The following is a 27,969-nucleotide window of genomic DNA, read 5'->3' on the forward strand; positions in this document are numbered from 1 at the left end:
CTAACTAACATAAAAATAACAAAATATTAAAATTATGTTAAAAGGATAATTTTATAGTACAAATCTAAAATGTTTTATTGTACAAATTATCACCATTTCTCTTGAAATTTCTTGATTTTAGATACATTGTCGAAACTAGGGTCAGCTTTTGCCATGATAATAATGCAAAAATGTAATTTAAATGCACATTTCTATGTCTTATACAGTTTATATTAATACACACACCAAAAAAATGTTTCATATTGTTCAGGTAAATGAACAATCTAATCCTAAATATTGGTGCACATCCTGGGGGGTTTTCGAAACCTTCTAGACTTTTACCAAAACCAGACACACTTTATTCAGACCACATTTATTAATCTCTCAATGTGCAAAACCCGATTCTTCCTTTTTAAAGACATTTTCCAGCCACAACTTTCTTAAAGCACAACATTGGACATACATACAGCTGCAGCCTTCTTTCTACTTACCGTTACAACTATTATTGCATAAATTTATAAATTTGTGTGCCTTATTCATCACTAACTTTCAGTAGAGTACATTAAAAATATGGCTAGGATTGATAGCATAATTACTCAGATAAATAACGTGACAAAAATCTAAGGCACTAGACGTCAGAGACGATGGTCCTCATATTCTGCTGAAGCACATGTAAATCTAAAACAGAGACGGTACAGACAAAATATTCACAGCAGGCCTTTCTGCTCAACAAATACAAGTGACATGAAAGTCATGTAGAAAATACAAAATTGATCGTGTTTCATCCCTTCCTTCTTTGCCAAAGTACAGGTGCTCAAGTGTGCAACCGACGTATGAAGATGAACGTCATCTTGATTTTAAGTATAAAGAGTCTAGTTTGTCTCCATGTTGGATTCGCCCATATAAAATGGGAATCTAAAGAGGCACAGCAATGTACTGGTGCGGCTAATCTCTGGTAGGGATCAAGATTGATGTCCAGCAAAGCCTGAGAAGGGTCAACATGTAGTGACATCCAGCAGTGGAAGCCACTGCACCTGGTTAAACATCCAAGCCATCATGGCCGATACGTTTTGATAACATCTTTGATGGGCCTCCTGCAAATCGGGCAGCAAGCGTTGATTTGCCTCTTCAGCCTCAGGCCGCATTCGTTGCAGAGACACATGTGTCCACAGGTGTAGATAACCGTGTCCACTTCTTGGTCAAAGCAAATGGTGCATTCTCCGTTTTTCCCAGCAGAGGGAAGCTCTGAGGCAGGGAGCCACGGAGAGGTGGGGGGGCTGAGAGGGGAGCTGGGCGCAGTCACTGAAGGAGAACCAAGAAAAGACATGTAAACGTCTTAACACGGAGCAGACTGAGATGCACACGTACAAACTGTTCTTCTTACAACAAAACATGTCCAGGTCATTCCTGTTATTGGATTATGTTTAGTTCATTTATATCCCAATAAAAAGTCTGTTTAAATCTTAATCTTAGATGTCAGGAGTTGCTGAATAACTGGTACTTAATCAAATTACCTTTTAGATATCAATCAAAAATGACAATAACAGCTTCTCAGTACTCAAGAGAATGTACTTTTATGTTTGAAAAGTAGTTGCATATATATATAATATGAAAACAAAAGAAAGACCTCTGGTTGAAACATCCAAAATGAGACAAAACCTCTTTCCTATAGTACTGAACTGTCCAACACAACCGCTACATGTCTGAAGCATCCTGTGGTGATCTCACCATGGTTTCTATATACGGTTTAGCAGTAGGTATGCTGTCAACATTTGGGAACTTACCCAGAGAGGATTCAGAAGCAGAGGAGGATCTGTTGACGCTGAATGCCAGGTCTGAGTCACTGTCATCTGGGCTGCTGCTCTGGGAGGTGGTGGGGGACGTGGGGGGAGGACTGGATTGCAGTGTTCCTGGGGCACAAAAACAAATACAAATCAACCACCTCCAGATAAAAATAAATAAAAAAAAAAAAAACAAGACTCATGAAGTGTCTATACAAGGTGGGATTTGTCCGAGGGTATATTTAACTGTAGTTGGTTTGCATAACTTGAGTACATAGTGTCCTCAAACTGTTACAAAGTAGCGCAGGAGTCCTGGCTTTACACTGGCCCTAAACATTTAAATTAAATATGATTACTTGGTTAATAGGGTGATTTTCCCATAGTTACTGTTTTTTGAGGAGAGTATTGTTGGATTAGAAGCAGTGAGAATGGAGTCTGAGCTGATAGGAGTTTATGTGGGAGTGGTGGGACTGGGACAGATAGGTCACAGCTCAAAGCTGAGCAAGCTCATGCAGACATAAACTACTCAGATGCATTCCTTTGGTCTGGGAAAAAAAGCCTCCATCAGGCTTTCATTATTCAGGACATAGGCTGATTTGCTTTGGGGTATAGCACTGAATATAAAGATTGATGTGTCTCTTCTTTTGTTTGATAAATATGTTGCAGCCAGCAGCTGTTAGTTTATCTTGAAAACAAACAGCACCAATTTAGAGTTCTATATCGCTGTCAGAAGAAGAGCTATATATTCACTATTCCATGGATTCTTGTACCTCATTGGAACGTGAAGCTTTCATTACCTGAAACTTGATACCTGAGACTTTATAAATAGAAAAAGTAATCCGCTGGTCTTTTGTCCAATCTGTTGTCAAGTATTATGCCTCAGCTTTGCCAAATATGGTCACTTCTATTTCTAGAAAGACCAACATAGTGGAAAGCTTCATAACAGCAGCAAAAAATCCAGCGAGTGACATGACAGAGGTATAGTCCATTCAGTTAAGGTAAGCGCTCTGGCTGTGTGGTAGTTGGTGTAACCCAGAATCTTCATGAGAGCGTCTATGTTTTTTAATTGTTGCTGAACTCAACTACTTGCACCTTAATAACATATCAATCTACTGATTTTAACTCTTGCACTTTTCTTGAACTATATAAAGTTACAAAATTATTAGCTGTTTGAATCTGTTGTTATAATGTACTTAGCAAGTGTATTTTCTTTTTCATGACATGTGCTGCTGTCTTCTTGGCCATGTCACTCTTGCAAAAGAGATCTTGATCTCAGTGGGATTTTAATTTGGTTAAACTACAATTTTATTTAAAAAAAATTTAAATAAAAAAAAAGCTGACGTCCTCAAATAGAGATGAGCAGGCTGCTGAAGGCTGTTCGGTTTCAAACTCCACACCCTAAAAGTTCTTTATGTTGCATCACCTAAGGTATACTATTTCCCAGATCTGTAAGTTTTCAATATGGATGGCAAAAACTGACTCACCTAATTTACAAAAAACAAAAACAAAATATACAAATTACATTTTTGAAGGTGTGACTTCCCAACAAATAGAATGAATAAAGTCAGTTTGGGCTTTTAATATCACTTTATTGCTAAAAAAATATGCTTACCAAGTATCCTGAGTCTGTTGACAGCCCCATGCAGGGTGAAAAAGGCCCATAGGACCTGGGAGGAGTCCACACAGAGCAGCCTGCCACGCCCCACTCCGTTCACCCCGTGGTGCACCTCTCCACTGGACAGCAGGCTGAAGTTGAGCACATCTCCAGAGCAGGGCATGGGAAAGCCTCGATGCACCACCCAGTACTCCTTCCGGTCCAGGAGAACCTCAGGGTCAGCTGGCAGGTCTCCAGCATGCAGACAAGCTGGGTCACAGGATGTTAGGCCAAATGAAAGTGCCCCAAAGTAAGGCAGGCCCAGATGGCCGACCTCTACATACAAAGTCTCACCTACATGCAGTGGCCGGTCACTGAATACCAGAGTCCGACTGCTGTCCAGAAAATGGATGCAGGCGGCTGAACGGTCTGCAGAAAGTATCACATCAGAGCCACGAACGGGGTGAAAGTGCAAGTCATTGTCAAGCAGGGAAGGAAGGCCCCGGACCATTCTTGGGAATGCGGTGGAGACAGAAGAGGATTGTGTGGATGAGGAGGAAGAGGAGGAGGAGCAGCAGGGGATGAGCTGAGTGTAGTTGTTGAGCTGCAGGTTTGCCATCTTGGCAGCAGCCTGGTTGTTTTCCAGCTGATTGTTGCTGTAATTGGCTGAATCGTGGCTGCTCTGGGGCAGATAGGCACTCAAACGGGCTGCACTCAGGCAGCTGGACCCCACACTTTCAGCAAATGTGCTATCTGCAAAACAAAATACGGAAAAATAAGCACATAACTTTAACATAGCACCATTTTTCACTTATGTATGAAAATGAAACCTAAGAAGTATGGAAGTATCGTAATGGTGGTATATTTACAATGCTTTTAAGAGCTCAGGTACAGGTAACACTAGAAGACAGAGTAACTTTGAGCTGTTAGCTAGCCTAGCACTCTGAGAGGTGGTTCATTTCCCAGGCTTAGTGGCACACAACAGAAGTAAGCCCATTAGAGAAGCCGTGGCACTCGGCAAGCCAATATGAAGCTCACTTGCTGCCGGTGCTGCAAGTGCTCAGAGTGTGTCTTGTAACACATCAAGAACATCACATGAACATTTTAAAAAGATTCAACTTCATTCTTAGAGTGCGACTTTAATTATTAATCAATCTGACAGGTTCTGGTATTAATACACTGATCGATATTAGTTATAACCAAATGCTTATGATGCCTTCTGCAAATTTTCTAAGATTGTCCAGCCAATGTTCCAGTTACCAACACAAAAAGAGGGGAAATAAATTAATAAAAATAAACCATAAATCAGAAAATATTTGGGCTTTTTAGTTAAACAGAGATTTATGATTTAAGTTTAACAACTAGGAAACAGACCACATTTTCTATTGATTAACTGATTTATAATTTGACTTAGCATTTTTGCATGCAATCAGCATTTAATGTTTTATTTCTAATTTTAGGGTTTTATCTCATACACACTGGCTGTGTGTATCAGGGAGTGACTATAAAACAATAGGATATAAAAGGGAGAGAAATATAAAAATATTTGGTAATTTTATGCAAATTTTTAGTTTTGTCATTAACACTATTTTCTTTTCATCCAATGCTTTTGTTATTCAATACTTTTTTTCACTGCAACTCATCACACATGAGATTAAACAGGCTGGAATACTCATTACACTTCAAGGCCTTTGAATTTAGCTCTTGTTGGGATGTTTGTGGTGGAGTTAAATAAGCCATCCTTTTGAGAACAAATAATCTCTCTCAGCCAGACGTTTATTGTCCGTCACCACATTATTTACCTCCTTATGCTCCTTTCCTCACTAACGTAAGTTCTCTTAATTGCCTCTTCTGTTTCAGAGGATGATATAAATAAGCCTGAAACTAGTGGTCCTCCTTTGACTTATTATACATTCCTTTACCACTATTTCTACGGATGCTGGAGCTGTTGAGTGCACTGGCCCCTCACCAAAGCTCCTGGGATCGACCGCCTTGACCAAACAAGGCCATAGCTCCTGTCAGACTGAAGATAAACACATGCAGTGCATACGAGCGGGACCGCGGGGTAAAGAGTGATGGAAATGAAGGCAGCGCAAGGGGAGAAAGTGACAAAGCGCGGGGAAAGTTATAGTAAGAGACTGCTAAAGGAGATGAAGAGAGTGGGTAGAATGAGGATGAGGGGTGAACTGACTGCTTGACATCTGTTGTTCATCTCTTAAAGCCATGTCAGCTAATCTGAGAAAAAGACGTTCCATCTTTTGTTTTTTTTTTGTTTTTTGTAGACGAACACAGATCAGTCTTGACAGACAGATCATTCATCACTGAGCCATCCCAGGCTGCACCACCCACTTCTTCTAAATTGGCTTGTGGTGCTGCAGCGCTTTGTTCCCCAGCTGCTTGCCAAACTCCCAAGAAGCTGCTTAATTTAGCTGTGAATGTGTTGACACTATTTAAATATATTCCTGAGGTTTCGGGGTTGTCAAAGTTATGGTGAAAAACATGTGACCCTCTAGCTGCCTGAGCTGACTCCAGTCAGAAAAATATACATAACTGTAATTTACTGAATATCTGAACACGTTCCCATTTGAACGCAAAGTAGCTACTGCTTGCATTGGTTGGCCGCAGTCTGAACAAAAACATAAACATTTAATAAGAGTGCTTTTACAGAGCAAGTAAATAACATAAGAAAACTCACCAAGCAGCGTGACCTCCTGAGTGATGCCATAGATATCTATAATGGCCCAGAGTGGACAGCCAATGCTGAGTCCACAGTGGAAGAGGATCGGCTCTCCATCATTGATGCTGTAGAAAACTCTTCCGTGGCGATCAGCCCAGAAGGCTAATACATTGTCCTTCAAGGCCAGTCTCTCAGGTAGAGCTTTGGCCCAGTAACCAGGTCGTGTCACCAGGTCTGGACAAGCATATTTGGGGATGTCAGTGGCAACAAGTTCACTGGGATCCAGACTGGTAAAACCAAAGCGCAGAGCTCCACTCCAGCCAGTGTGCACAGCAGTCAAGCGCAGACGCACCTGAAAGAAATACATTAGTATCGCTTGAACTTTTATTCTTTCTATGTCTCGGCAAAATGCAGTAATAAAGAGATGAAATTAACCTTTTCATAAAGGTGAACAGGGCGGTGGCTGAAGGTGATGCCATTGCAAAAGCTGTTCTTGCGAGTGGCACGGCGAAGCTGCCCATCCAGCCTGATATTCTTGCCTTTGGCATGGGGGTGAAAGCGGGTTGACTCCAAGCTGATGCTAACTGGAGGAGCAGATGCTCTTCTCTCTACACCCGACCCATTGTTAGGCAGGGTGTAGTACTGCCTGCTAGCCACCGGACGGGGTTGCAGAGTCGCATCTGTGGGTGGAGAAAAGTCAGGGGCACAACGAGAGAAAAGTAGAAGCCATTAATGATTCAACTATGTTGGAAAGGAACATGGTATGTGCATTGCAGGCCTGCTTTTTATGTGACTGAGGTATGCTCAAAACAGCAACGACTGTGACACCAGCTGCTGGAAAAACAACATAATCAGCACACAATGAGTTGTTTGCAAACACCTCATCGGAGCTGGTTTAGAGGGCAGAGACCAAGTTATGAAAGAGAGCCCATAGTCTCCCCACACTTCTTTTCCCATAATGAATATGAAGCCACTCTACTTCTCTCAACAAGCACATTAAATAGGCTCTTTGAGCATGAAACCCACATTTACAGTATAAAATAGCTAACTGTTCTAAATCAGTCTTCTCACCACATCCATATAGTAAATTTAAACAAAATCCCATGTGTATACATCATAGGGCAAGGAAAGTGTCTGGCTTAAGGTCAATGCTAATATTAGTACCATCACACATGAGAGAAAACATAAATAAATCAACATAAAGTTGACAACAGACTCGATAAGTCTGGGCAATATGCAGCCCTGGCCTACAGCATAAACACAGCCTAACTAACCGCTTTGATTATTCAGGTTATCTTCAGTAGTGCAAAATGAATCACACAGTGTCTAGTCAGTATTAAAATGCCCAAATAAAAAACTAAATCTTTGATCTCATCTTCACTAAAAAAGTCAAGGAAAAATCCCATGATGAGTCTTGCAAAACAAATTAATAGGCTCAGAAATCAAATTAGACAAACTGAACGGCAGGCTTAAATGAGACCGCAATTGCTTGGGTTTTATATAAAATTAAATCAAAGCTTCGGACAAGTGTTTATGGTATAGACTGATCGAGATTCAAAATTCAAAGGCGAGGCTGTATGTCTACTCTCCTCCAGGGCCACAGAGTGATTACATTTCTGTTTAAAATTCAATGCGATCTGGTGTAAAGACAATAACTCAGTGAAATGTTCCACAGCACATTTCCTAAATTAGACATTATCTCTGATTATATTCTAAACTTTGAAGCAGAAGCAAGAACATCTGTAACATCTCAAATGACGTGTGGGTGCCTCTTCCCTTTTATTCTCTGGGAATTTGGCTTTTGAGAGAGGAAGATATACTTTGGGTAAATGGAAAGAAAACATGTTGGGGCTTAGCTTATAGGCCTTAGGCTCAACTGCCTTGCTGACAGAGTGGCATACTGGGAACCTGGAGTTAAATCATCTACAGTGAGGCTTGATATTGACACTTGTTTGCCATTATTAGATGAAAGGCATAGCATGACAGGTCATGCATCAAGGGAAAGCTCTAAGCATGTGAGTTGACGTCTGTCATGGATTAAACAGACATTTGTGTACCATATGTAAATAAGTGGACACTGATCTTTAATAATCAGAGTATCAGGCTATAAATCACAAAAAACCCTAAAAGACCAATTTAACCACCTGAGTAGTAATTCAGTCTTTTGCACGACTAGAAAGGGGAAAATGGATTTTAAGCCCTTTTTTAAGCCTTAAGAAAACAAGGATGACTTTTCTAGTCACAAAATATGAACCAAACACAGTTCAGTTATTAACCTTTAGAACTATAATTCAGTCTACTTATGCATTTATTTATATGTACATTTACATTGTTGTCATCATTTTGCCCTGTTGCACACACAGATGAGACGTCACTTCCAGTCTTGATGATTGTGATGGAGAATAGAAACATTGTCCTTGTGGTGGTCATGTTTTCATTCCTTCCGTGTCTGAGTCATGGGAGTGTAATTCAGCACAGATATGTTTCACATCAATAACTTAGTTAGCTTTAGGGGGAAATTAGCTGTTCAGTTGAAACAGAGGACAATCATTGCTATGAGTATAATCATCACAAACCTGCAGATAAGATCATGAAAAGTTTGTTTACTAGTAATGAATGAGACTTCTGTGGTTTATCTTTCCTTTTTTTAAGAAAACAACAAGTGTATCGTCGACCCATCTGTCCACTTCAATCTCCACCTATAAAGCGCGTTACCCCAGATCCTCCTTCGCTTGCATCATAATAGCCACTAGAAGGTGCTGCTCCAATGAAACCATATCCCTGTAACTGGCTTAGAACAGTGTTTCTGGTCCTCAGGATCTTCCGCCCTGCATGTTTTAGATGTTTTCCAACACACCTGGCTGAAATAGAAATATCTCTATTTGAATCTGGTGTTCTGAAGCAGAGAATCATCAACAACACTTAGGGTAGTAGGTCTGCAGGACCAGGACTGAGAAAAACTGGGCTTTAGAATTAACTTCAAAATGCTTTTTTATTTTTGAGGAAAAAGATGCACGGACGACTTTTATTAGATCTGGGTTTAGCCAGGAAGGTGGGATTCAGCTGTCATTGAGCCAATAAATTGTTATTTTGATGTGATCTTCTATTAAGAATTTTTAAAAGCATAACCTTAACAAAATACTCCTAAATAGAAAGCCATAACCAATCAGTTTGTAAAGCAGTGACTGAAAGAACAAGGAAACTAAATCCATAGTTGTTTCAGGACACCAATGATTGCGAGAGGACCTTAACTCAGTCGTTAGGCTTTACAGTTATGTGTGTAGCTCCACCCCCAACCCCTCCATCCTCCAAAATGCAGCCTTTGTTGCTGTTAAATGTAATGCAACAGCAGAAATTGTGTCCATGAAGACGAATCAATAGAATAAGATTTTCTGGTTATTTCAGGTTTTGCCATGAGACTGGGCTGTAAAACTAGCAATGAATACTGGTTTTGTTTGATTACAAGAAAACTACTTATCAAAAATATGGATGTTATGATTAATAATATTTATCTGCAGAGATGCTCCTTTCTGCTTCGATTATCATCTAAAAATACAGTGTAACCTTTGAGTTACACAAAGACAGCAAGGACATGTTATTTTCATCCTCCCAAACAAAAATAATTTATCTCAAACATGAGATTAAGCGATTTTTGTGTGACTGTAGAAATATCATATAGTTAAAAGAGCCTGCTAGGATTCTGAATGACCTTGCAAGGCATTAACTGGGCAGAAGTCTCAACAATGAATAACCACTGAGGCTGCTACTCTTCCACATTATAAGGCAAAGGGTTGAAGTCTCTTGATGGTCCACTTCATCAAGTGCAGCAATGAACATCTAAAATAAAGAGATATAGACATCAGCACCTTTTTCTATTTCAGTTTCAGATTAAATTGTTGAAGAGTAAAGATTAAATAGACTGAAAAAGAGGAGGCAGGGAACAGAGATTACAAATTGCTTGTCAAGCAAAGCTCAGCCAGTGATTTCCAGTTACTGCTGTCAATGCAGCACATCACATACAGCATATATCTGCTGCTGCATGTGATAGATCAATAACTTTTGGAGAAAAACAGTTGAGAAATAGGAATGTTGTTCCCGAGGAAAAGCACACGCAAATGCAATTATTAGACTCCACAAGCCATGTCAAACGTCTTTGGCCTCGAGATGATCAAGTTTTTTATTTGGTCACATGTTCAAGCTGTTTAAATTCATCTTTACAGTTAATTTCTTATCTGAGTTATTTTTGCTACCTTTTGGTGTAATATAGCTGCTATGACTGTTAAAGGAGTTTGCATTCACAAAACCGATTTAAAAACTTTTAACATAAACCAAACAGATCCAAGCGAGCAGCAGGTCCCACACAGCTCCTGTGAATAGATACTGTCAGACCAAGCCCAACTTGAACTACTCCAGTGGCAGCAGCCCCATCGTTTGACTGGTGAGAGAGCGTGCTGGGGGCGTGGGAGTGTGACAGAAGTTAAATCAAAGTGATATGGGGAACTGATTATCAAGTAATGGGCTCTAGGTGACATGGCAAGGAGGCTTAGAGAGCTGTATTCTGAGAGCTCATAATCATGCAAAAACTGGGGGTGACAATCAAATCATATGCAGAAATAAATCCCAGGCAATCACTTGAGATTGCACTTAATGTAATGGCAGAACAAGAAAACACAGTTGTGGACGATATAAGAAGAGTACTTTTATTGTTTCTTCAGCTTCAAGGTAACAATGTTGTTATTCATTTATTATAGTTTTTGCCTGTCTTCATATTAATTTTTATTTGGGATTTCTATATGCTGTAACTATATCTGAGTTAGATTTTAAAATGTATGGAGGGCACAAGAAATGTTTTTTATAATATATAGAAAAAATAATCTAATTGAAATAAAGGTTCATTTTGGAGGCAAGTGACACACGTAAAAGCAGAAATGGCAAATTGTCATTTGTTTGGTATAAATGTGAAAACAAGGCAGCACCAAGTGCATGATAAGTGCCACTGTGAGGGAATGACATGTATTTTCCCATCAGTGTACTCAGTATCAAATCTTGGATAAGAGATGCCAAACAAAACGGGCTTTTATGAGAAGATCGTTTTTAAGATGGTTTTTAATTACATTAATCATTTTCTTCAAATGTAATGTCACATAAGAGAACTGAATGCTGCAAATGATGGGTAAAAAAAAGTAACTGTAGCAGCGGCTGCTGGAAGAGCGCTTTCTTGGACTCGCTCCCTGAGAATCACGCTCTGCTCCTCCGTGATGGGAGCGCGTTTCCACGCAGAGCGATTGTTTTTAGACGCACAGATACCGCTTTGTCTGTAGCTACATTTTACAATTGTGGTGATAAATGAATTAATGCAAGTCTCACCTATTAAAGGTTTAGGAGTCGTATTCCCCATTACATCTAGAAATTCCTCGTATCGGCTGACAACTTAATACCGACAGCAGCGTTTCTCTGTCCATCCATTAATCCTCGGTCCGATTAGTATTTGCTTGGGTCGGCTGCAATTCCAATGCCTTCAAACTGCGATGTACCTCCCAGCTGAAGCATGGACGTGCTCTTCTTAATGTCAGTCCCAAGCCGCTGCGACAGGCAGACACCTCCAACTGGCGCACAGTACCCCCCTCCTTTCTTTAGTGTAGGCTCCCCTCTGCACGACTTTAAAGACACAGTAAGCAAAGATTATCCCCTCAAAAGCATCACACGGCCCTTAAATAATTAATTCAGTTGCTAATTTACTTAACTTAATGGAAGCCTAAAGAGTGTACAGCCTTTAAGACAAACAATATGCTGGAAGGGGATGCATAATCTAAAGGAAGGCAGACTGTGGAGACATTTGCATATAGGGGTTATGCTGACAAGACACTGCCAACTTGGACAAGAAGGATATCTGAGGGGCTCAAACAGACCTGAGTATACAGTCAGAAGATTTTTCTAGATCTCCAAAGGAACACAGAGCCACCATGGGGCTGTGATCATTTTCTAAATTAATCAAGCACTCATAAAGTAGACAAACAGATAAGGACTTCACACTTGTGATAAAAGTCCAAGCACCATATGAGGAAATCCCCCTTTTTTCCCCCACCCTATCCTCTGCCCTCCCACAGCCTTGACTCCTGGGCTTCTCTCAAGCTGTTTCCTGTCTCCTAGACCACACTGCTCTCTGAGGAGCCATGCATGGCCTGCAGGGTTTGTAGAAATGAGAGCATCGGTGAAAGGAGAGATGGGATGGCATATCTCCCAGAGTAAAGAATTCAGGAGGCCTGAGGTGTTACAGCAGCTGTGTGTCAAATAGGGAATAAGTCTTGATCTTGAACGAATTTAAATGCATAAAAAATGTTAATGCGTTTGACTCATTCTCTCTGGATGTCATTGTCATGAGTAATTGGGAAGCTGCAGAAGTCTGAAGTTCCTGTGCAGGTTGACTGTGCTAGCCATGTAGGAAACATGCTGTTTTGTAGCTGATAGCATGGCCATGTATGATCTAATTCAGACTGAGGGCAGATAAATGCCCCGAGCAAAAGCGTTTGGATAAAGGCAGACTGGAACTAAATATAACTCAAAGACAAAAGCGTTTGTTTCTGCCTCCTCAATGCTGTTTGTTTGAGCAGGATATGGTGGCTCCTCATATGAGCCTAGGGTGAATGGTGTTTGGGGTGAAGCGATGCAGAAGTGAAAATCTCCTCCACGCCTTTGCCCTAGCCTCACAGTGAAAAAGGCTGCAATGGCCAGGGGATTAACACAGGAAGTCAATATGAGGCTGAAATGATGTCGGCAATCAAGCCTTCTTCCTTAAACACAGCAGAGCTACAGTAACAAGTGCTGCTTCCCCTGATGCTTGCTGTACTGCCTGAGTGCAGATTGTGGGGTGTTAATGAAAGCATGATGATTGCAGAGCTGGTTTTATTCTATAACTAAGCAGCTGTAATTTCCAACACTATTATTTGATACTCTGCTGGATATCTGCAGAACAATAGAGGAATAGTATAAAATGTTGACATTCTGGGTCATCAGCTGCATGAAAGAAGTTCATCCTCTTTTACAGTGTGTTTTGTTTAAAATACAAGCACAGAAATCCTGACAATTGCAGTTAATTAGCAATTTTGTTGGGTGGGATGCACAAACCAGGATTCAGGTAAATGTGGTAACAACAAAAACTAAAAACAAAAAGGCAAATTTAAAGGCAGGGTTATAACTTAAATACGCAACTTTTACCAAGAAGGATGGGGTATATTTCATAGACAGGGTTTGTTTTTTCTGTAGATTGACTGGTTTTAGAGTCATTATATTAATTTAATTTTAAAAGGCAAAAAATATATAACAGTGGATGAACCATGTGCCTATTACCACTTTAAGACCAGTCAGGAGAATTGGTGCAGCTTACCGTCATTATAGTAACCAACACAAGAGTAAGAAGCTTGTTTATTTTCACAATATCACATATAATTTTACCACTTTATTTTCTTCCACAAATTTAAATTAGATTAATCTCAGGTTAGTTTTAATCAGATCAAAGTTTGAGGCAGTTTTGCTAAATGAGGAATTATTCTTCAGTTTTAATATAATAGGCTACATGCATCTGACCCTAACCTATCGATAAGGTACAACTAACAGGTTCCGTCACACCTATGACCCCATCCAACACATTTTCGTTCTCAAACTGTCATATACTGACACAGTGTCAAGAGCACTTTGTATCAGTTTTCAGTGGACAGGGTGCCCATGTGCCATCAGTTTCTGAAAAACTGGGAACTACTGTACAGTTGAATGTAACCAGTTATCCATGTGCAGCTGTAAGTGATGCACTGACTGTGCCAATGACAAACACTGACCGGAAAAATTCTACAATGCTTATAAATGGGTTAACATGTCAGAAAGTTGGAACGTTTTGCAGGGTTTCTCACTTCCTTTTTTTCTCCTGCTTTTGGGACTTCCTGTCATTATTTTGACCTGATTCACTCTACTACTATAGTAGTTCAATATGTATGACCAGTGCCTGGTTATGGTTAGACAATGATAAAACATAAAAGTTATGTATTTAAAACACAAAATAAAATATTCCATGTTGCCATGATGACTCATCTGGAGTTATGCTACCAACTCAGGAAACCCTGCACATTTAAACATGTCACTTTGTGGATATCCTGTGCTTTCAAGCTAAGTAGTGAGGTTTTAACCCAGTAGGAGACGAGTTGGGCATGAGAACAGGTTGCCCACATATGTGCCAGAATAGAATGCAGTTTGGTTCACAACCATTATGTGTTAGCCACAAACAAGCAGCCTGGACTGATCTGTAGCCTGGTGAGTTAGGTTCAGTAATATAAGTATTTGGTGGGTTAGGAAAACCCTTAGTCACCTGACATGAATTAATTTTCAAGGTTGTATCAGTGAAGGTTAGGGTTCTTTAAAAAACTTTAAATAAAACAAGCTTTGGTGTTCTCATCATCAGATAGGATGGGACTCATCACGCTTGTAACCAAGACAACAGAGAAGTTGTTGAAACATCAACACTATGAATACCTGCAATGTGGTCTCAAAAAATGTTGACATTTCATGTAAGAGCATTTCTGTAAGAGCAGGCCCCAGCTGAAAATCATCTGCAGTTAATTATTTCCTGATCTTAATGATGCACTAATTTTACTAACAATAGGCAATACACATACTTGTGATACACACTGGTTTTGGATGGCACAGGCAATTAGCAACATTTAGGTGATGACAAGACTAATATACAGCATATTAATTAGTAAGCTGCCGACACATTGATGGGTGTATTTTGCTGCCACTGGACAGTATTCCACATTTGTTTCCAGTTATTGTTGTAATAATGACACAACAGCCTAAGTGGAGTATCTAGATGAGCCAGATGAAAAAGGCTGATACTTTCACCCTCAGACACAACAAGCTCCAAGCTGTAGTTCCACCACTTTGGCCTCTGAAAATAAGAGCAATGGTAGCTCTTTTGTTCAAAGTGGCAGCTGACATCTTTGTTGACATTACTGAATGCTCTTGTATGGATGGCTTGCAACTTCAGCTGTTTGCACTACAGCTTTAAAATTTTCCAGGCATCACCTAGAGGAGCTGAATGTGAGAACACAGAAGTCCAAATCACTCACACAGTATGTGAGCAGGTTATGCCGTTTTTCCATTTCAAGACAGGTTATGCCTCAACTTGACTCTATTCATTTCTTTGTTGTTTATTTTGCTTTCAATTACAGGTCAGTAAAAGTATCAAAGTAAGCTGAGCTGATACTGAAGGATGACATGAAACACATGACAGCAGATCACTGACTGGTCAAAGAGAAACCTTGTGTAATATCAAAGAACACAGAAGTCTGTGTTTCCTAAAAAAAAAATAAAAATCAAATTTACACAAGGCTTCTTTTTTCATAGCTGATCAAAGTTCAGCTGTTATACACATTTTTGTACCCTCTGATGAAAATGGTTCAACCCCTTAGTTCTCAGCCTTGGTCAGAAACTTGTAAAGTGCAATGACCAACCTGCACACAAGTAAGATTTATGTCCTGCTCTCTATGTTTTACACTTCAGTAAAAACCTGATCTCATTCATATTGAGAGGTGATGTCGAGCTGAGCCATACCATGCAGTAGAAAAATGCTGTACTTGTCTGAAGGATTCAAAGAAAAGGTCCATATTGATGGTGCTTGCTGCTTTTTACACTTTCCTTCCTCTGTTTGCTTTTATGTTGCTTGTCACTCTTTTCTGATACTGTGAATATACAAATGCATGAAGCCCTGTTATTAATGTTAAACCAGTCACAGTTACAGATATATCGGAACATTCCATTCCTAATGTTCTGCGAACAAAACAGTGCAAATTCCACAGTGTACGAGTGCCAGTGTGGAGCATTTTCAGTAAGAGGAAAATCTACTGTTGCCTATAATAAAGGCAACTGGGACATGTCTGAGCCTGTGTTCCAAGTGAAAACAGCTTTAGTAACTGATTTACATACTATTAAAGGTATTACATGACACCTTTTCTGCCTGAGTGGTGCAATTCAATTTAATAATTTACTTGTGAGAACTTGGTAGTAGTTAATAAGAACTTGAAAGGAAATTTACACAAACGTCTGAGCTTTAAATGAAGTTTTTACACCAAAAGTATCTTGTTAAATTAAAAAAGAAATGCTGGTATTGTGCAGGACTGCTGCAGGAGGTAGGCAGATGAAGGTGTCAAAAGTTTAATAATCCACAACTAAAGGCACTGCTACAGCAGGTTACAGGAATGCAAAACAAACCAGTCTGAGGGAAAACCTACTGAGACAAGAAAAGAAAGACAAAACAATAATGATGATGAGCTGGCAGAAAGCAAAAAAAGCCAATGGGTATTTATACACTGAAGAGGAAAACTAAGTAAAAGAGGAGCAGGTGGAGCAATCAGCAAAGTAAGACCAGGTGTGCACTAAACAGGAAGTAAAGAAAACACAAGATATGAGGGCATGATTCTACAAAATAAGACACAAAAAACAAAACAGAAGACTCAAAGTCAACCAGAACTAAGGAAAAGAAATAAAACCGAAGCAAAACCCATAAATCATGACAGCTACACTTGCCAGACAAGCCAATTAACTCCTTTCCCATTGCATGTAGCAGCAGGTTTATCATCAGAGCTCTGAGGGCTACAATTTACCAGTCTAGTAAATCTCTAAATTCCACCATTAAATGTTTATCAGTACACTTCATTCTGAGATAGTTTCACTATTTCCTATAGGAATTTGGAAATAAAAAACTAATTCAAACAACATTATGGCACAGCTCATGTAGTTCCAAGGCATGACGTGAAAAAAGGTATTAAAGAAAAAAAAAAACATCATAGCCATGCAGATTACAGGAATTTTGTAATTTACTTAGTTTTGTTGCCATCATGCACAACTTTAAGCACATTTGTGTCTTGTGCACATGCGACAAGATTCATCCCCCAGAAGACTGAACCAGAAAAAGGAGATTCCTAAAATGCAGCAGATGTTGCATGAACCTCTAAATTTAATGCAGACTAGGATGCTTTCTTTATCCTGAGTAAATTTTCATTCCTGAACCTCACCAGATGGTTTAGGTGCTGAAACAAAACTAAACAGCAAGCAATGCATAAATGAATAAATCAATAAATAAAATAAATAAATGCATAAGTGACATTTGAAATGAATAAAGTATAACAAGCCCCGGATTGGAGATGAGACAACTTTGTTGTCATGTATAACTTCACATTGTTGTTGAAACACAGATTTTTTTCATGGTAAACATCATTAATAACTTCCTGAATTAACATGCACTACACTCCCTTTTTATCAGTTCTTAGTAATTACTTTTTAATTCATGTACAAGTAAAAGAAAAAAGGGTAAAGTTGCATCCAAGAGCGTGTATTAGCAGACTGCTGTGACATTGTTGAGTGACAGGTGGTGTAGTCCAGTCAAGCGAGACAGAGCTTACATTAATTACTTTTGCCACTTATATAATTTATAATCAAAACTGAAGACATGGTAGATAGCCATGCACACTGGTACTCTTATAAGATTTTAGTACAATGTGGTGCAAAAATGGTTTGATCCATAGCTGCTGTGTTGTAAAACAACCACTCACACTAGGACATAAAATTTTATGAAAACTGCTTTTTTTTAAATAAATGCAAACAGAAATTGTGCGCTTCCCAATGACCCATAACATCCTGTCCCCCTTTAGGGTATCAAGCATCTTTGATGCAGTGATTTCACAAGGGACAGTACAGCAAATAAAGCTATTTCCAGAGAAGGAGGTCAGACATGCCTCATCTGCTAAAGGAAAGTTGGCCCACAGCAATGCGACTGCTGCCATGCAGAGCAGTGCAGTGACTGCTCCTTGGACAGAAAAGTGTTACATTTGCAGTATTTTAATTCTCTCGAAAGATTTAAAGGCAAAAATGTTGAGCAGATGGCTGTTTGGGAAGGTCTGTAAGTGGCGGTGGTATCAGGGGAAGGCTGCTGTCCAAACCTCAACCACTGATCTAATGGATGAAGTGAGTCATACCCACCTTCAATGTGAACACAACCATCTCCATCAAACACACATGGGCCAGCACAATGAACCACATTCATACAACAATGTTTTTCTGGTCACCTCTTTTTGTTCATGCAGGGTTTTCTACTACAGTGCATTCACATCTGCTCTCAATATGTGCTCCTGTCTTTTCATTAGGTTGACTCTTAACAGGCCACTGGAGTCAAGCACCTGCTTTTTAAAAACAAAGAGTTTAACTATTAACAAAGCCATTGTTCCAGTAAAAAATAAATAAACTAATCTCTCCCGTAGATAGTGAAATACGTTAAGCTAAAAAAGCTTTTAATCGAAGCAACAGCAGCATTTGCGTTTAATTGGAAGCATTTTAGGAGGCAGTTCTTGCGCTTGGTGCCCTCACAGATTGTTTTAATTTGCAAAATCCTCAGATCATAAGACAGAATGTTGTGGCAGTCTCAAGCAGACAGAATGCATGCATGCTCGGTTTCACTTCTGCAATTTCAGATTTGACTAAATTGAAAACACCACAAGGTAGTGAATCACTGGCAAGTGGTGTAAATTGGGAAAAGAAAGCAACTGCTGAGCACTGCACTGTAACACAGCCAAATCTAAATCTGTGTACTCTCGCTAATGTCTCCTCATAACTTCGATAGCTAGTTGTGTTTTGTTTTCAGGAAACAGATAAAACAGATCTAAATACTGAAATTAAAACTCTTGTGCCAAAATACAAAGGAGATAAAACAAGAACAGATTAAATAATTAGATTCAACACAGCTGTTTGTCCATTTATTTATAAAAATAAAACAAACAAATAAATAAATAAATAAATAAAAACACCGAAACAACAAATTACATTGGCAAGTTTTATTAATTTACAGTTCTTATTAGTGGACAAGCTGTTATAAATACATGAAGATCATCTCTAATGGGTTGTTTTTTCTTACCATTTTATGGCACAAATGAAGCCCTCATGATTTATAACTAATGAACTAAAATAAAGAAAATAAAACAAAATACATTAACTATAAGATACTTCTGCAGTTCAAGATTCACTGTTATTAGTAAAAAAAAATATTTTTTTCATGTTTCCAGCATTTTGGCTTCATTAAATAGTTGGCAATTTGAAAAGTCCATTTCTGTCAAACTTGGTGGATTTCTACATCTGGAAGCAAACAGAGGTTGACAGCATTATGTTTAAGGGACAGTTTGGTTCTTTACAATGGTTTTATGTAAAGCACTTATCTATAATCAGAGTAATTCCTGCAGCAGATTGCTGTCAGCACTCTGCTCAGTTTGGGAGTTGGCAGGAATACCAGCAGGAAAGCTAATCGCTGCAGTAAATCAGAGTCACCAGCGTCACTTTAACCTTAAGTGTAGCTTAAATATTATGTACTTTATTTAGAATATTTTGTCCACTTAACCTTCCATTGGGGAGCTGAAGCTCTAAAACCACCACACACCTTTGGCAAAAAGTTTTAGTTTTTTTTTTGTTTGTTTTTTTCTGCCAGATTAGACTAATTGTTGATGCTACTCTATCAGTTAGCTTGTGTATATTAATATGTGCCATTTTAGCATTTAGCATAAATGTAAACATTGTTAAAAACATTAATACATAAGTCCACAAATTGTGGTATAGTGCTTTAGTTGCTATTTAATGCTTTTTAATGCTATAATGTTGCACAAGTTGACCTGAAACTCTCATGTTCTGCTAGTTGCAAAACAAACAGTGCAGTTTCAACTTCCATGCTCCTTAAAACAATTCAGATGAGCACCTCATACGATAACATATCAACAAGAAGCCAGTCCATTCTTTTATAGAATGGTGATTTTCACGAACAGATACTGTGACATGAGGAATATCCACATAGGTTTTCCATTGAGACTAAATCATGACATTATGTAACATGCCAGATCTTCACATTAGATGACCCCTGTTACTCAAACAATGGAAAGAGTTGGGGGGTGGAGTTGAAAAGAGAAACACCATCAATGTAACACTTTGCTATAAAGAAATAAATTCTCACTTTCTGATAGTGGAACATGAAAAGTGGCACGACTCCACTCAAATGTTGTTTTACGCCTCTTTGTCAGTGGGAGACGTGCTAAAAATGTCTTCAATGCATTTAACCAGACGCACGGACAGTGCTCTTCCTCCATCTGTTCTATTGTCTCGGTGTTCTCTGGGATGAGGAGCGGATGCACCACCGAAGGAGATGCAGGAAATGCTGTTGGCTCAGAACAACACGGCCAACTTCTTCTAGCCTTTTCTGTACAAGATTGAAATTCAAGGGCAGCTTGAGATGCTGCTCACACGGAGATATTCTCCACTGCATGAACTATTCCCAATTTTTCTTATGTTCTGCGAGATGAAGCAGAACATAATTGATCTCAAAGTGCAAACACAGTCTGAATTTCATCTTTTTACTTTTACCTTTTAAAAGCAGGAAGAGTTTCTAGAGGACTAATCAGAGCTCTGACTGGTCTCCAGTCTCTACGAGTAACAGGAAGGCTTACTGGTGCCCATGTCAAGGTCTTTGTCACATATAACCTGACTTCACATAAATGGTAGTAGACTCACTTCAGACAGCCTGTCAAGCACAGTCCTGAAATAGACATTTTGGTTGAGCATTCAAATTTACAAGGTCAGGCCATATATATTTAATAATGCTTAAAAAAAATTTACAAAACTAAAAGTGAAGCTTGTAAAGACAATAGGTATATCATGCCAAATAAAGTAAGATACGAGTTAGTGAGTGTACAAGAGAATAAATGTGTTTTCATGGGCTGATATGATGAAGGCAGGATGGATGTTATTGACCCAAAGTTTTTCACTGCTGCACCACAGCTGTAAAAAAGCCTTGTGCCATATTCACATTAATGCTGTGAGCCATACGGTGGGAAAGCAGTGAATTTTTGTGGTATATATTAAACAACAAACCTATAGTTAAGAAAATCCCAATTAAGCTTGTTAACATCATTAGAATTTATGACATAGTTCAAAAGGAAATTACTTCCCAAGCAATTTCAGGCTTGTCAGAATTTGCCTTCAGGCTCCCAAACTGTAACCCCTAAATTGCTTTACTCTCAAATATTCAGGAGAAAAGAATCCAAAATCTCATTAGGGAAATACAAGCGGTTTTAGGGAAATGCTGAGCAGCCTGGTTTGGTGCTTTTCAGCTACAACCATCTTAACATTTTAATTAATTTTTTTTTCGTTGCTACCCTTTCATGTGTTGATCACGTTATATAATTTTGTGCTAATGCTAAGGCAGCAGTTTATTATTGTTAATGTTCTTGAAAATTAGAACAGAGATTTTGGTCTTGTACTGTACTTTGAATTATAGAGTTGCAAACATGGCTGAGGAACACAGTAAACAACAGGTCTTCCAGTCAAAACAACCTTATAGTTCGTTAATATTGTTAAATATGACACCTGTGTCCTGCAAAAATACGAGCTGCAGGTGGGAATTACGACTCATACGAGCATATTCAGCACCAGAGCAGACGTCATTCTTAAGTGCTTCCTTTAACAAGCCTCCCCATTCCCGTTAGGAGGCAGGAGTTGCGGTGGGAAGGACGTTTCAGCACTTTCAAGAATTTGTGTATTGTCTTCTGAGTTAAAACTTTTATTACTTTCTGGTTTGGTTTATGCCTTGTTTTCACATATTTATGTGTTTATATGCAAGTAAACCAAAAGTCTATTTATTCCTATAAAGTTTTTTTAAATTTATGCAAAACTCCACCTCCATTTAATTTTATTACTCTCCAAACTTTGCCACTTATAAATTGCTTTGAATTGCTTGCTTATTGTACCAAGATGTTTGACCAACAAAGTAGCAAACTAATAAACGGACGGACGGACGGACAGATGATATTTAAATAATGGAAAGCTGTGTAATGTGTGGCATACACATGTAGACCAGCTTCTTCACTTACCTCTCCCTTTGTATCATACCTGATATTTTCTTCAAGTTACAAGAGAAAACAACCAACCTGTGGTGATGTGACCTTTTTTCTACAAAGGGTTTCATGACCCAGTGGGGTCCAAAGGCTTATGACTGTTATTAACCAGTGCTATCACTCTGTAAGCTAAAAAGACATCTAAGACAGCTTTCAGACTTAGAGAAAGTCTGTCTGAGATTCCAAAGTTTCCACAAAATAAGAGAAGTTCAAGAGCAATATCCAGTGGCTAATATGTTGTATGCTTGTCTCATTGTCCAAAAGGAAAGGGTATATAGGGATAGCAGAGAATTCCAGGTACCACATTACATAATAAGTTTCCTTCCAGAACTCATTTCTTAACATTCCTCTGGCATATGTAGTTGGACACAGAAAGCCAAGCTGTATGTAGAAGAACCTGCCCTGTAACTCTAGCTGAGCTGTCAAATGTTTTTCGTCTATCTGCCCCATTTCTTCCCGTCTCTTGGGTTTAGGAGAAAAACCACATTGTTCAGTAACAAATTTCCCTGAGAAGTCAGAAAATTCAAACTGGACAAACATGTCTCATCTGCACAACTCGGAGAGGTTGCATTGTTGATGCAGTCAGTGTGGACTTTTTGGCGCCTACACTTATTAGAGCTTGACTCTAATATTATCAAAATAATGCTTGCCTTTGATTTCACCTAGTGACTGATGATGGGTGCCTATTATTTTCATGATAACATCCCAGACCGTGTATTCCGTCTATGGCTGGCCTCCAAAAACAAGATCCCAATATCAAAAACGTATGAGCCAACTAAAGCAGGCGCTGCAACAACACAAAGTAGCTTTTGTTCTCCACTGGACTGTGAATCATGAAGGACATATAACTGACACTCTGGGAGGGGGGGGCATGAGACAAACTTCCCATTCCAGAGCTCTGGGTGCATGAGTCACTCATGTCAACTGTCATAAAAGACACTTAAGCCGCTGGCAGTGCTGGGTTAGACAGTACAGTCATAACGTGCTGTTCTTTTTTGTGTCAAGGGCAATTCGAAGGCCTGTAGCTCTTTTTGTTCATGCTTTAATGAAAGCGAACAGGGTTGCCTCACTGCATGTAGCATGCTGACAATCTTGGGTAAGGGAGTCTTGTTCTGGCTTAATAAGAAGATGTAATATCACTTACATTTTCAGTGCCTGCTAGCCTGTGTTATTAATCTGAGATCTATCAACCAGTGCAGTGAATCAGGTCAATAGCTGGATGCCAGCAGTGAATCCAATGTTTGTGTGTCACTTCAATGCAGTTTCAATGCCTTCAGTTGTTACCCTTTACTCCTATGCATCTGTCATGGACCATTTATTCCAGAATAAAGCAGCAACATGTAATAAAAGAGATATTCTTTTTTTTCTGTGCAAAGGGTCTTTAGCACAGGCATGCTCCCTGCCTAGCTGCTGACTTGGGTAGGTGGGCGAAGATAATTAGAGAGCAGGACCTGTTAGTCTAGGTCTCCAGGGAAACAGCTGCCATCCATTCCCAGTTCCCATGGAGCAGCTTGAAACTGAGGTGTGTATTGACTCCTCTGCCAACCACCACTCTGTTCTGAATGGATGCCCTTCATTAGGCGCACTTTTTCTTTCCTGCTACCTGAGGTATCTCGGCAGCATCTATTATCATGTCACTTATTCTGACAGGACCAGAATACAGGACATTACATAAAGACGAAGACTAAATCAGCCAGCAAATGCAGCAAAATGTGAATAATTCAAAGACTAATGCAAAGCTAAAAAGTTCACAGTGAGACTTCTCTGCATCAATTTTAATCTCAGTTATTAATGTCACTGATATAAAGATGCTTTTTAAATAGAGATCATTGTCGGCTTTCAATCTGATAATAAACAGCAGTGAAACAGCAGCAGCTTGACTGCAACTGAAGCAGACTACAGCAAAGGGCCAGCTCCCCTTGTTTTTTATGATTCAGATCAGTTTGTTTTGGCTAAACCATTTTAAATCCAACTCTAAAATTAAGGTATTTTATGTATTTTCTTACCTAGAAAATAAGTATAAAAGATCCCCTTAGGAGAACAATAATTTTTCTTCTTTTTTTCCTCTGATTGCAAAAGGAGATTAATGATCAGTCAGGTTTATTTAAAAAAAAAGACAGATGCATCAGTGTAAGTGTGATTTATTCAAAGTAAACTTGGGCTTTTAAATGAAAATATTTAGAGAATAAGGTCAAATGTCTGTATATACAATACCCTAACTACTCATAACTTGGCACTAAATCGATTTTAGAGCAAGTTATATTTTTCTAATCAAGTGTATGTGTGTTTCTAAATCTAGGCCATCCTGTATATAAAGTTCATCGTGACATTGCACCATCAACATCTAGCAAACTGAGAATGTGTTAGATTGGACACTTTCCAATATCTGCACGCTCACTGCATAGACAGACTGCATATCAGGCATCAAAGACAACTGCCGTGGAAGGACATGAGCCAGTAAGTCCTCTGTAAGCTGAGCTCAGAACCCTGTGACATGTTAAAATGTACAGTATGCAGCTAGCACGTTCAAACAGGTAAACAACTACCAACAAAGCAACAGGTAGGGATTATGGCTCTGGAACTGGCTCTCATTTATCAAAGAGATGAAAGACAAAGTTGTGGGTGCTTTGTTTTTCCATTGCATAATTGCTGATTTCAAGCAGGGAAACATCAGGGTCCTTTTCACAGACACTTGCTTCACCTTTAGCACTTCTACACCACGGAGTGCTTCCGTCCATCTGGGCTCTTTTTCCTGCTCTACACGTCCCTGTGTCACCATCAGTTGAAACGCCATCCTTTTTTTTTTTTTTTGTAACCCCCTGTCTCTTTCTATCATGAGTTTGTAAACTCGCTCATTATTTTCTTTCCCACTCCTTCAAGCTAATCTTTGCTTCCCTCCCACTCCCTGCCCCTCTTCCTCCCTTCCCAGCTCTCTTGTCATGACATCGGCCTGTGACACATGTGGGAAACTTCTGCGGGGCCCCTGCTTCGGACAGGACACTGATATACTGAGAGTGCTGGGTGACGGGGCTATTTTAGGAACTTGTAAATATGAGAACTTCCTTTCCTAAAGTATATCTAATATCCCACTGGATTATTGACAACAAGAAGCAATACAGCAGCAAAACTCTAGCATCCTCTTCCAACAGCGTCCTCTTAGAATTAGCCAGAAGTCAGGGCTGCATCTGGTGTTTTTTTTAGGTTTAACTTTTAGAAACATGGGTCAAAAGACAGTAAATGTGGCTCTCACACTGATAGCTGAGATTGCGATAAGGACGATCTGGACTTTGCCACCAGCATTTTGAGCAGGAAATTGTATCAGGCTGAATCAGGCGGGTGACCCTGAACATCTCTCTACAGTGAATGGTGGATGAAGGGTGGTTTTCTCGGAATTCATTATATTAATTACAGGGCAGCATTTGAGTAACTAAATTAGGACCAAGAATAATAATCAGAACTAGCTATATTATGTCTCATAATGTCCTTTCCTTCTCTTTTATTTCTATCTCACATGTACACTCTAGCCTTAAATTATTAAGACGGAGCTAAATATTTAATTTCCTCTCTTTGTCTTATGTGAGAGAAATGATGAAGGCTTTTCCCACCCACATATGGCACATCCTCATTCTACTTTTAATGTATTCAGATGTCCATTACAGATAATCTATACAGTATTAGACATGCTTAGTGCAGATGGGATCTAATAATAAAAGATGAAATTGTCCACAAATTGTCAGTGTGGCTGATGGTACTGGATATTCTGCAGGCACAATGACTCAGTGAATAGCCCTAACATACATGTGTTAATCTTTAGAGACTTTCCTCTGCATTTACCAGTCTTTGAATGTTGGAACAGACTTTAGCAGAGACATCACAACCACACCTGTTGCTGAAAGAAACAAGACATGAGCAACTATGTAAACTAAACCACAAAGTAAACATGTCTTCACAATCCTCCGGCCTGACTGTATGGGAGTTTACATTTGGACAATGGATGTTTAAATAAAGACAGTGTTGGCTCTGTTATGCAGTGACTTCATACACAGAAATAAAATGATGAAGGATTCAGTGTAGCTTGGCTCCAATTATCCAATGAACTCATCCTTTTATTTGCCAAATGCAAACCTGAAGTGCCGTGCCCCCTAGCGGCCATTACCCAGTCTGAGATTAAAATATAATACAGTGGCGCCACCTATTGATAAGCATTACCCATGAAAAGAGACTTTCATCTGTCATGGCATCAGATCAGTTAGTGGACGCTGAGATCATTTTAATTTATGTAATTAAAGCACCCTCAAATGGACTAAAATGGGACTTGACTACAGTTAATTTGTTTTCTGGGTTTAGTGTTAAACATATTTCCTTATAGACTTTATGAGTGATTAAAAAGCACAAACAAACCTTTTAATATAAAGGAGAATAAGTCTTCACACCCTCTTAAAATTAGTGTCTGCTATGCTCCAAGACTTCTTGTATTGATATAAGAGTTAGTAACTTCAGCAAATGAAAAGCAGAAGGAGTAACTGATGGACAATCACAACAATACAGACGCGGGATAAACAAACAGAGGAAAGGAGTAGCAATGGATAGTAAAGGAAACTTCCAAACACTTGAAAAATACTTAGCTTGTTTGTTTTATTTTCTTCTAGATTATTTTGGTTCTTGACCAGTCACTTCCTTGTCTATTCTCACAATCGTTTTGTCTTTTTCTCATCATCCCACAAGAGTCTGGGAAAGTTATGACATGGCCTCTGTGACCCTTGTTCAGCCACATGGCTTGCGCTCAGCACAGCAACATGAGTGACAGGCATTTCCTCTAACAACAGAAATAACAATGTTGGATTCATGCAAGATGAGGTAAAACAGCTCTTACACTGGATTGGGTCAGATATGAGAGCTGTATGCTGTTAATAGCAGCAAAACTAAAATGTGTACAAGCAGGTCTAATCTGCATTAACCTATTTGTCTTACCCTTTTAGTCTGCACAGTAGTTTTTGCATTCTGATGGCATATGAAAGAGGTTACTAAGTTGTTATTTAAGTGTAATTTGCGCTATTTGAATAACAACTTAGTTTATGGCTATAAGTGGGGTTTGCTGTGTTTTTTCAAGTATTCTTGTGATGGTCTAACAACGGACAAATGCAACCTTGGAACAGAGAACAGTTTCTCTTTTATGTATGAATAATATTTAACAACCTTTAAAAGTGGTGACAATGATTTGTTTATTCGAGTAGTGTACAACATACTGTTAAAGATTAAACCAGCAGTTTACAACATCTTTGGTTTAATAAAGAAGAATGTGGATAGGGTCACATTTTAATGTCAATGAATTGTTAGCTGATTCACCATTTTATTTCCTTAATAACAATAGTGTATATAAGTTAAAGGCAAACACCATAATTGTTGTTTCTTTTGAATTTCACCCTGGTCAAATTATTATGAATGTATACTGACTTGTAGGTTAGTGTTTACCTTGATATTAGTAGTAATTTTTTTTTATTTATTTTTTACAAAAATAAAGTGTGAGACAGGTAAAATTCGGCTTACCCTCTCCATTGTGGTTATGTTTCTTTTCTTTGGTGGACAGAGGCAGACGGCACCTTGCAGTGGAAATGGCAAAGTTTGAGGACTCGCAACTTCCCATGGTGTTTCCTGTAGAAAAAGACACGTTTTTCTCACTAAGATGAATGTTTTCTCTGTTAGTGTGGCCCCTTCTAGTTCGCGCTATCTGTATCTGGTTTCCGGAGCAGTGTTATTTTATAAACAAGATCCACTCCCGCCTGAAATTTGAAGATGTATAAACATGAGCACGTGGCTGTAGATATGGCCTCCATTTGTCCAATAAAATCCAACCTGGCAGGAAAATAAACGTTGGCACATGGGGAAGGTGAGCGCGTGCATGTGTGCGCGCGCAGTTAATGAACACCAAGGACCGTTGGATATTCACATGACATGCAGAGACATGTGTTG

The 27,969-nt window shown here is 39.1% G+C and overlaps 1 protein-coding gene across 2 annotated transcripts; it reads right to left on the reverse strand.

Moving 5' to 3' along the window:
- Nucleotides 1-27,820, reverse strand: neurl1b (neuralized E3 ubiquitin protein ligase 1B). Of its 2 annotated transcripts, none has more exons than XM_041991263.1 (6): nucleotides 27,547-27,820; nucleotides 6,467-6,711; nucleotides 6,050-6,383; nucleotides 3,373-4,107; nucleotides 1,764-1,889; nucleotides 1-1,281 (listed from the first exon to the last, which is right to left on the reverse strand). In XM_041991263.1, exons 1-6 carry the CDS (start codon nucleotides 27,641-27,643, stop codon nucleotides 1,034-1,036), a joined length of 1,785 nt encoding a protein of 594 aa, XP_041847197.1. In that variant the 5' UTR covers nucleotides 27,644-27,820; the 3' UTR covers nucleotides 1-1,033. The 2 variants fall into 2 exon arrangements, with proteins under 2 accessions (XP_041847197.1, XP_041847198.1); XM_041991264.1 differs by lacking the exon at nucleotides 27,547-27,820 and adding an exon at nucleotides 11,399-11,837 and having other exon boundaries at nucleotides 2-1,281.
- Between the last annotated feature and the right edge of the window lie 149 nt (nucleotides 27,821-27,969).

This window comes from Melanotaenia boesemani, chromosome 7, assembly GCF_017639745.1.
Source record: "Melanotaenia boesemani isolate fMelBoe1 chromosome 7, fMelBoe1.pri, whole genome shotgun sequence".
Taxonomy (NCBI): domain Eukaryota; kingdom Metazoa; phylum Chordata; class Actinopteri; order Atheriniformes; family Melanotaeniidae; genus Melanotaenia; species Melanotaenia boesemani.

Coding starts and splice junctions, on each gene's coding strand:
- neurl1b (XM_041991263.1), bottom strand. CDS start 27,643: ATGGGAAGTTGCGAGTCCTCAAACTTTGCCATTTCCACTGCAAGGTGC. Junction 6,384..6,466: donor CTGTTCACCTTTATGAAAAG/GTTAATTTCATC, acceptor TATTTCTTTCAG/GTGCGTCTGCGCTTGACTGC. Junction 1,890..3,372: donor CAACAGACTCAGGATACTTG/GTAAGCATATTT, acceptor TTTGTGCCCCAG/GAACACTGCAATCCAGTCCT.